Below are 9,863 nucleotides of genomic sequence, written 5' to 3'. Positions count from 1 at the left end.
ACAGTAAAGATGGCATTTATCGGCAGTCAGAACTGCACCGCGCTCCTAATGCGGTAGACAATTTCAGCATCAAAGCCCGTGCTGTACTAATGCACTATGAGCCCGGCTCTGATGTCAGCAGCGTGTTCAACGAGAGAGCTGAGGCAATCCCCACGCCTGGCGCCAGGCCTTGAACTGAACCCAACAAACGTGAAGATCAACACTCGGGACGAAACAGTGACTTGCTGAGAGCGATGCAGTATCAAGGACCGTGCGACAATCCATTGTCACCATCCATAAATCCACGGCAAATGCATACACAACCATGCGATGAGGCGGTGTTTCCGACACCATCAGACGACAGACCGGCCTGTCATAACTACATCTGGCACTTACTGGCTCACTTTCCTTTCTTGAGGAAAACCAAGTACTGTTGACCGTTATATGCAGCATTTGCGACGACTGCAAGCGATGGTGGTATAGTGGTGAGCATAGCTGCCTTCCAAGCAGTTGACCCGGGTTCGATTCCCGGCCATCGCACGCGCGGTTTTAAACCGAAGCCCAGCACACTGCTCACCCGCCAATGGTCACCGCGCGAGCGGTGAGAGGAGGCGAGTGGTTGACGCACTATCAACTCAACATCGCCCGAGTCTTGGTTCTTTCTCATCTCGCCCATATCGGAATTCAAACATGTCACATGACCAATCTTTCTTAGTACTGGTTATATTTCGCACATAAACGTCCCAACATGCAGGCGGCCGTTGCTCTTAGCCAACACTCCGGGGGCCCCGATGGTGCCGGCCGACGGGCGACCCGACGCGCGCGCCAACACGACACCGACGCCCGGCACAATGCGTGATCGACGGACCTCCTCCGAGACGGTCACCATCGCCCCGCGACGCCAGGTGCACGAGCTCATCTCGTTATCGTCAGCGAAAAATGCAGAGTTATAACTCCATGAGCGGAGAATACTGAGGGACGGGGCGGGGGCGTGCGGTGCACAGACCTTTCCAAAGGCGCACCTACGCCCCCGCACAGCACCCCACTCCTACGCGGGAGGTGGAATAGGTAGTAAAACGGTATCATTTTACGTAGGAGAGTAAATCAAAACTAAAACAAGTAAACAGGCTACGAAGCGTCACGCATGATGTTACCATGTGCGACGTCTGAAGTCAAGCTCAAAGGACATTGCCCTTTGACGTTCACACAGGTCTGTTGGTTTTCAAATTTGAAATAGCTCCTGGGATTAGTAATCGGGCAGGTTATTTTGTGTTACATAATTGTGCACAACTGTCACAGATTGTAATACACTACGCCGAAATTTGCTAGTGACCACATTTTAGCCTTTTACATGCGCTGATGACATTCGGAACTTACATTTAGCCACGTTTCGTAAGTCCAGTCTCTCTAAAATATCCGCTATTATATCTTGCACCATCCTAAATACACACTGGGAAAAGCAGCATTCTCCAAAATAGTTGCCACAGCCCGGTTCGCCTAGCCAGCAAGATATCCAGCCCGCAAAAGTCCGCCCCTACCACAATGCTGAGTCGGCATTAACCCGCATATACGCTAAAATTGTTATATGAGCTGTGTCATTTCTCCCCTAATTTAAACCCCCCATACATATTGTGCCTAAGATATCATGTCAGTGTCATATCCTGCAAAGCGTTGTTTGGGCTAGCATCATTGTTTAAAAGCATTGATCCAATACCTGGGCTATAAATTTAGATTGTACCAGGTAGGCCTTACGTGCTCTTATCCCCCACCTTTTCAACTATAAATGAGAAGGAAGAGAGCTATAATTTAGAATAGCTGGTCACTAAGATAAGTCAGATACTTACTGTCCACCACGTCTCAGTAGACCATATGCCCTGCGCCTGTAACTTGCATGCATCATCCTGATGCTGTGCACTGACAGAGTAAAATGTGCTGGATGTTTCAATGGCATAAGAAGTGTTCGCAGCCACCCACATTGTGCACAAGCACAGACACCATTTGAAGGCGTTGCAATCGCTGCTTTGTAATAACCTGTTTTCAAAAACCAGACGCAAGCTCTTATGCGTCGTTTGCTGTACTTTAATGGATACACCATGCAACAACACGGAATATACAGCGCACGACAGTTTTCAAATTGTTCACACATGTCTCTGGCCACTATCCATGCTTTATCCCACAAACATCGCCGCCGTTGATGTGATGCTGTGTCGATCTGGAACTGTTGACACAGACCGTTCACAGATACAGATATTAAAGAAGAGGGAGAAATTTGTTGCGCCATGAGGTGCATACCCATCTTGAAGATCACTTGGTGCATTTCACAGCCCTGCCCCTAAGACATGAGCCCTTCTAGTTTCTGAGCTACACGCCCGCCAAGATGTGCAGACAAGTTCGAGAAGACTAGTTCAAGGTCACCCAGGCATCCATGGAGCGATAATGTCACTAAAATCCTGTTATTTCACTGGCTATGCTGTGATCAAGGCGAAGACAAAATATAAGTATCTAGTCGTTTATATCTGACTTTCGTGAATGCGATTTCCAGACATGACGGCCTGTAATCACTACGTCTGGCACTCACTGGCCCACTTTCCTTTCTTGAGGAAAACCAAGTACTGGTGGCCGTTATATGCAGCATTTGCGACAATTGCAAGCGGTGGTGGTATAGTGGTGAGCGTAGCTGCCTTCCAAGCAGTTGACCCGGGTTCGATTCCCGGCCATCGCACGTGTGGTTTTGAACCAAGACGACATCGCGTCCCACACCCGGTACGCGCGCAGCTCGAAGCACAGCGCACTGCTCACCCGTCGGTGGTCACCGCGCAAGCGGTGAGAGGGAGGCGAGTGGTTAACGCATCATCAACCCAACATCGCCCCAGTCTTTGGTCTTTCTTATTTCGCCCACATCGGCATTCAAACATGTCACATGACCATCTTTCTTATGTACTGGCATATTTCGCACATAAACGTCCCAACATGCAGGCGGTCGTTGCTCCCTCTTAGCCAACACTCCGGGGGCCCCGAGGTGTCTGCCGACCGGCTTCCCGTCGCGCGCAACACGAACCGACGCCGGCACAAGGTGTGATCGACGGACCTCCTCCGAGACGATCACCACCACCCCGCGACACCAGGGGCACGAGCTCATCTCGTTATCGTCAGCGAAAATGCAGAGGTATAACTCCATGAGCGGGGAATGCTGAGGGACGGGGCGGGGGCGTGCAGTGCACAGACCTTTCCAAAGGCGCGCCTACGCCCTCGCACAGTACCCCACTCCTAGGCAGGAGGTGGAATAGGTAGTAAAACGGTATCCTTTTACGTAGGAGGGTAAAGCAAAACTAAAACAAGTAAACAGGCTACAAGCGTCACGCACATCAGGCTGTGTAGGGAAGACAACGTCTTTTAAAACTGATGACATCTTGTCGAACGTGTAAGCGATGCAGTTCGAGGGCCACGAACTGCGAGCGCGTCACACAGCTACAACACCGACTTGGTGGATAGATGGGGAGATACCCAGGAATATGCCTTGGTGGGTAGGTACCGTGTATTTATGCACTAAACGGTGGAATCTATATACATGGGGTTGCAAACAGCATTATAAAACCAAGAGATTAATCGGGCAGAGCGGTGGCGAGGAGAGGGTGCATATGCCATGGCAGTTTAGTCAATACGGGCTGGTACCTTACCCCCACCAACAAGGTATCTACCCTGCGCTAGGCACCTTGTTAGTGGGTAAGTACCTAATCGCATGGTGCTACTATTCAAACGTGATTCCCCTCATTTTGTGCTCAATATTTTGCCAATGTGATAATAATTGAGTAATGCATTTCAAGTATGCAATTCCTCGTTTTCGTCGAATTAGTCGTAGTATGCTTGTGGTTGAATGTTCACTTATAACCAGCGAACTGTTGGGGGGGGGGGGGGGGGGGCATGTCCATTCCCTATCCTCTCCTAGGCGGGGGCTGTCCCTCTCGCACGAGGCTATCTGCCGTGTTCCAATTACTTTGTTCAGACAACTCTGGGAGCCGTCTCAGACAACTCTGGGAGACATGACTTCCTCCAAAGGGGGCAGAGCAGCGACCATAATGCCCGAGCACCTACCCATGCAGTTCCGTTCTATTCAGATCCGACATATGTCTCAGTAATGGATTTTAGCAATGATTTTTGCCCTACACCTACCACATTTGTACTCCTATTTGTACCTATCCCATTTGTACCTACTTGTACCTACCTATTTGTACCTATTTGTACCTACCTAATATATTTGTATTATCCATATTTGTATCTAATAATATTGTTGGCTTTTTATGCAACACTGCATACAATAAGGTGCTTAATACATTCCTCAACTAGTCAGCAAAACGCAAGCTTCGCACGCGGTGCTATATCGCCCTGTGCACATTTGACCACTTTCTACCGCTCGGGTAACAAATGTGTGTTGAATATAGATGTAAGAATGTTATTGCGCAACGAAAACAACAAATGATACGCTTAGACAGTTGCGGCAACAACCAAAAGGCTATCTGTTTTTTCAATGCACATAATGGACCATCGCAACAATAAAATTATGTTTGTTTGCTGCACGACATCATCTGGTACTTCCGATAAACAACAGCTGATTTTGAGTCTAAAAAGTCGTCGCCAGTGAAATTTGGGTCGGGCGTCAGGACTGTTGCAAAGCTCGGTAAGCGGAGGATTTTTTCGGTTGAATTTTTTTGGCAACGAGCGGCGATATTTTCTTTAAAAAAACAAAACCAGCCATAGTCTAATTATTTATTTTCCTCCTGTCTCCGGTGCCACCTGTCAACGAGGGCCGCCTACAATTCCTCCTCGGATTCCTCTTCTGTCGCAGCACAGTGCGCCACCGCCATCGTTTTCGCCGACGGGCTCCACCATCTCCGCATTTGCTGCCACCAAAGACCTTAGCTTGACCTATTGATTTAAAGGTCGGCCACCGATTGCTGACTTGTCAAGCGACCGGCTCCATCCGTCAGTAGCGTCACTCAGGCGGGCTGCAGAAACCAGCCTCGTACCCGCTGTGCCTCAGCTGTCAGGTTCTAGCTTGGCAACACCATGGAACATCTTCGATGCATCGCTGGCCTGCTGCTGCTGCTTTGGTACATCGGGCAGCTGGAGTCGTCTGGTAAGCTGAGGGGCATGGGGGATTCTGAGGGACGCAGGCGCTGTTGTGTGCGAACACGCTCCGCTCCGGGCTGCTTTAAACGCGCCGTGGTGATTGGAACTCTCCCAGCATCAAATAAGCCATCACATGGGAGCTCGTGAACCGAGCTGAGCGTAACGTCAGCCCAACGAAAATTGTGTACATTCAGGGCCCCGCCCGGCCTGGCGAACCGCCTGTACCGAATTGCTTGCTTAAGTGCACGCCTGGAAATAATTCAGCTGCGCACGTTTGTATCAGGAACCACTTCAGGCACTTCCTATGTGGTCATGACTGGGATGGCCCGCGGCCGGTGTCAGCGGCCGCGCTTAAAGGTCAGGTTACGCCAGAGGGCAGAGCAGGCCGCGCCGAGCATTGTGACATGTTACACTTGGGCCACCAAATTCTGCCGAAGACCTGAAATTTCACGATCAAATGATGAAGAACAAGGCTCGTGCAACAAGCACTGCTTAGCGTGGGCTCTGATTTTAGAAATTAATTTATTCCAAAGCTCGGACTAAGTCTTTCAAAAATTAAACCATACAAAAAATAGCTGACGCAAAAAAACAAGGACGGAATAAAGGGTATGAACTCCGATGATCCGCCATGGCGGGTAGACGTCATCAGTGCGATTTTATTTTGAAAAACAGATAATCGCATCGGCACAAACGTGCGTCACTGTGTGATGCCGGTCGCACTGGGGCAAAATACAGATGCACCAATTTCTACTGCTCTCATGGCTACCGTCGGGCATCCGCAACCAGAACGAATTGTTGTGCTCGCATTAGCGTGTGTGAACAACAGATCCCCCAATAAGGTGGTACTGCCCGGTTTACAAATATGCAATACTCAGTATTCAGCATTCGTTTATTACATCACAAACACCGTTATAGGCCATAGTGCTAGATGCAAACACAAACTACTATATACCGCATAATTGCGGCAATTTTCTATCGCACATCAATGCTATGTATAAGAATGGTCCGCAATTATTGCAATACAGAACATCAATAGCCTTAATTATACAAAAGCCAGACACTACACACCATGCAAACTTAAAGGGAGTGTATGCGATATGCGACATGGTTGGGTCTAGCAATAAGGTTGTCAAGGTCTACATTGCTAAGTCAGTGATGAAATTTAAGTAGTTGGGAAAGCCTGGCTTGCTTTCATCTACATTCCAGCGGTTTCCAACGCGGCTAAAAAACCCATATCGTTCTCACTTTTTTATCTGTCATACATCTGAAGGGCAGTGTTCCACATTTGCATGGGCATTCGAGGTGAAATAGCCTTCTTAAAGACCGTTCGGTACAGTTCACAGCCCAGCCTCATTTAAGGCCTAAACTTCTCTAGTTTCTGAGCTAAACGCCCGCGAAGGTGTGCAGACTTTTTCGGAAAGTACACCATGGCCACACATGCCTCGCTGACGCCATGATAACACCATTCAAATCCTGTCATTCCCTTAGCCATGTGACGGTCAAAGCCAAGAAGAGGAAATTCTCGGGTCGCTTATATCTGGCATTTGTGAGCACGATTTTCGATTGCCAATTGGCTATGCAATGTGCAATGACTTAATCAAACAATGACGTGTTAAGGAGCACATCTATTATATAAGTCACGACGGTCAAAACTGTGTTTCAAATTATAGTTTCGGCGCTAGCTATCATATATATAAATATGTATATATATATGCATGTATGTATGCGTGTATATACGGGTCTTTGAAGCCTATTTTATCGAAGACTGATGAGTTCTTGACTTTGGCAGGCCTTCCGTTGATTCGTTTCATGTTTTTAGTAAGCTTTTTGTGTTGGATGAAGTCAAAAGATCAATAAATGAATCATACAAAATATCGTGTGTTTGTTGTATAGTCATTCAAAAGCTACGTTTCGGTTTAACCATTAAAAACATTACCAAACAGATATGGTATGATTAAGATAAGACATGGTATGACAGCTTGATCGCATATGATATGGTATTACACGATCGAAAGCACACATCATACATACATGATGATTCGAATAAAAAAGCAACTGGTTTCAATACATATGCAGACCTCTGTAGCATACTTTCACACAATTCACATACATTTAATGTTCCCCACAACTTGGGGACAGCTATATTTCACAAAGGGGCAACGTGACGCAATAACTAAGTTGTTTGAGTGTTGGGGCATGTTGATAAATGAGCGGGACTTCCTATGTTATCAGTCATGCTTTGTTGTGTTGTTTTTGATGACTGTGTGTTATTGTTATGTTGATGACACCCACCCCTCTCTCAATGCCCAAGGTACCGATACTTGCGTCATTTGCAGCTCCGTCTTCAGAAATTTGGTTATTTGGCGGTCATGTGGACCCTTCCCCTTTCTTTTGTTATTCCCAAAGCGTGCGATGGCGTGGCCAACGCGGGCCATGCCACGATTCCTTCCAGAAGTGACTGGCGCAGCCCATTATACATTACATCCAAAGGGAGATAGCAAGAGGTGGCAATGACATCTTAAAGATGAGATGACTACACGCTCACCGTAGTTCGTTATAGTATGGTAGGATGTAATTACCATTTGCTGTTACTACAAGAGTGAAAGCTTTTTATGTCCCACGTGTTTTTGGAGCGCATCAAACTTCGTTCTACCACACACCTCTTCGAGTTGCATTGTTCACCGGTAACTCATCTCTCGTCGCTGCCATCGTATCTTACTTGATGTCATTGGCTGGCATCAAAGAAGAGTGCCGTCATTCCGAAACTAAACACACTCAGATACATATGTAACAAATATTTCCATCATTGAAAGTACCAGTTGCCTTAGAACTTGAAACTCAGCTAGTTCGTATTTCAAGGTAAAAAGGTTATACTATATTTTGTACTAAGTAGCACTTTATTCAGGGCATAGAATATTTTTCGTTCTTTTTTTAGCATTACCGTGTCCAAAGGCGGAAATTTTGTTGTTAACACGTGTATTGCACCAGCTCTACCACAGGCATCATATGTTTTCGCCAAATTGATCTCAATGAATAGTGCAGTTCTGAGCTATGAAAACGTCAGGTTATCTAACAGCTGCGGCTGTTGAAAGCAGGCAGTCTAACTTATGTGAGTTGTTCACTGCATGAGTGAAGAACATTAGCCACTTAGATAAGACAGTATACTAGCCTTATTCCTCTGAAAAACCGGGAGATTAGAGATATAGTTGGATTGACATTTCGGCAACATGCCTTTCTCGAAACAATAGCAGAGGTGAATTCAAAATTACCTGCCGATGATCCTACTCGATTTTTCAGGTTCTTTTTTAAATAAACAATAAGCCGCAGTTTTTACAAAACGCCAACATTAAGGGGACTAAACAGAGAGTCATTGCCAGACATAACGAAGACACAGTGCCTATGTAAGAATTGGAATGCCCGGACATGCGTGTACATGAAAACGAATTCAACCGAATAAGCATCATGCACCACGCTTCATTCGAACATGCAAGCCAGCTGAAGTCAACGGGCATCACATATCGCCCACGAATTATGCATGCAAACGATTTCAAATGAACAGGTGTCGCACATCACGCGTCAGGCATCACTTACACGTGTAAACGATTTTAAGCTAGCACACATCACACAAAGAGGCACATATCGCCCTCGCATAATTGGCCATGATGAGCCCTGTATGTTAAGATTTGGTTCCGACTTTTTATAAGAATAGATTTACTTATTTCCTGTCTGGGTGGTCCTGCGCTCTGTAGATGACTTTGAGCTCTAAAAGGGGCATAGGGCCCATACTTCTCTCGATTCAGCCTCACAGTTTAACAGCTGCTGATGGCAAAGGAAACCGGTGTGTCGTACAAAACTGAACATTGCGCAGAGATACCAGGCACTACTGCTTTAAAGAGTAACAACCACGTGTCCGACTTTCAGAGCCCGTCTCGGCGCCTAAACGTATCAGTTGCGTGAAGTTGTGCCCGAAGGGTCAACGTTGCGAACTACGTCGCCGGTGCTCCCATGGCTTCTGCTTCGACCACCACCCGGTGTGCGTCAAGTCGCCAGCTCCCGTAAAGAAGCGTCACCCCAGCTGCCAGAACGTCCGCTGCCGCCGACTGCAGACCTGCGTGCTGCGGCAGGTCCTCTGTATCGGCGCGCCGTGCTACCCCGTGCCGGTCTGTATTCCCGATCGGTGCGCTACGGTTCGATGTGGAACTGGCACAGTCTGTGTGACGGTGAGGAGGTCTCGCTCGCGACCTGCCCTGGCTCGCGACCCTTTATGCCGAGGTGTGACTCGCAAATACTTCCCCAGCTGCCAGTTCACTGTCAAATGCGTGCCACGGGCCAAGCCCAAGCCCGGCTTCTGTCCGTCGCCGAAGCAGGTGTCCCAGGCCAACGGCACCTTCTGCCAGTACGATAACGACTGCGCATCCAACCTGCTCTGCTGTCCGGGCGTGTCCAGAGGGGGACTCAACTGCACCGCCCCCGCCTTCCCCGACCCGTGCGCCTACAAAAAATGCCCTCTGCATGCACCAACTTGTGTCGCGGGTGTTTGTTTACATCGGGTGTGCACACCCGGGAACTTCCACTGCACCGGCGGGAAACAGTGCTTCTGTTCTCGAAGTGCCAAAATAGTTTGTACAGACGTGCCAGCGGCTTCCGGGTGTTGAGTTTTTCAAACAAATTGTTGCTATCAGTTTTTTTGAGTGAGATATTGATAAAATTAAGGATGCATTGCAGATATAAAATATATTGTCAGCATTACCACCCCC

General features: G+C 47.8%; 1 protein-coding gene and 2 non-coding genes across 3 annotated transcripts; all 3 read left to right on the top strand.

Annotated features, from left to right (window-relative positions):
• Positions 1-447: 447 nt before the first annotated feature.
• On the top strand, positions 448-519 carry TRNAG-UCC (transfer RNA glycine (anticodon UCC)). Its single transcript has one exon. It is a non-coding gene; the product is annotated as a tRNA-Gly (tRNA).
• Positions 520-2,629: 2,110 nt separating this feature from the next.
• Positions 2,630-2,701, top strand: TRNAG-UCC (transfer RNA glycine (anticodon UCC)). The gene has a single exon. It is a non-coding gene; the product is annotated as a tRNA-Gly (tRNA).
• Positions 2,702-4,874: 2,173 nt separating this feature from the next.
• On the top strand, positions 4,875-9,851 carry LOC119108544 (prespore protein Dp87-like). The gene is made up of 2 exons (XM_037232135.1): positions 4,875-5,113; positions 9,028-9,851. The coding sequence occupies exons 1-2, from the start codon at positions 5,044-5,046 to the stop codon at positions 9,759-9,761; spliced, it is 804 nt and encodes a 267-aa protein (XP_037088030.1). The 5' UTR covers positions 4,875-5,043; the 3' UTR covers positions 9,762-9,851.
• Positions 9,852-9,863: the final 12 nt, after the last annotated feature.

The sequence above is a fragment of the Pollicipes pollicipes genome, unplaced genomic scaffold (assembly GCF_011947565.3).
Source record: "Pollicipes pollicipes isolate AB1234 unplaced genomic scaffold, Ppol_2.1 Scaffold_6686;HRSCAF=7923_pilon_pilon_pilon, whole genome shotgun sequence".
Classification (NCBI taxonomy): domain Eukaryota; kingdom Metazoa; phylum Arthropoda; class Thecostraca; order Pollicipedomorpha; family Pollicipedidae; genus Pollicipes; species Pollicipes pollicipes.
This window is presented reverse-complemented; position numbering and strand designations above follow the sequence as displayed.

What these genes read in the sequence shown, in the direction of transcription:
- LOC119108544 (XM_037232135.1), top strand. Translation starts at nt 5,044, where the DNA reads ATGGAACATCTTCGATGCATCGCTGGCCTGCTGCTGCTGCTTTGGTAC. An exon ending in CGGGCAGCTGGAGTCGTCTG is followed by an intron (nt 5,114 to 9,027) that starts GTAAGCTGAGGG and finishes TCCGACTTTCAG; the next exon opens with AGCCCGTCTCGGCGCCTAAA.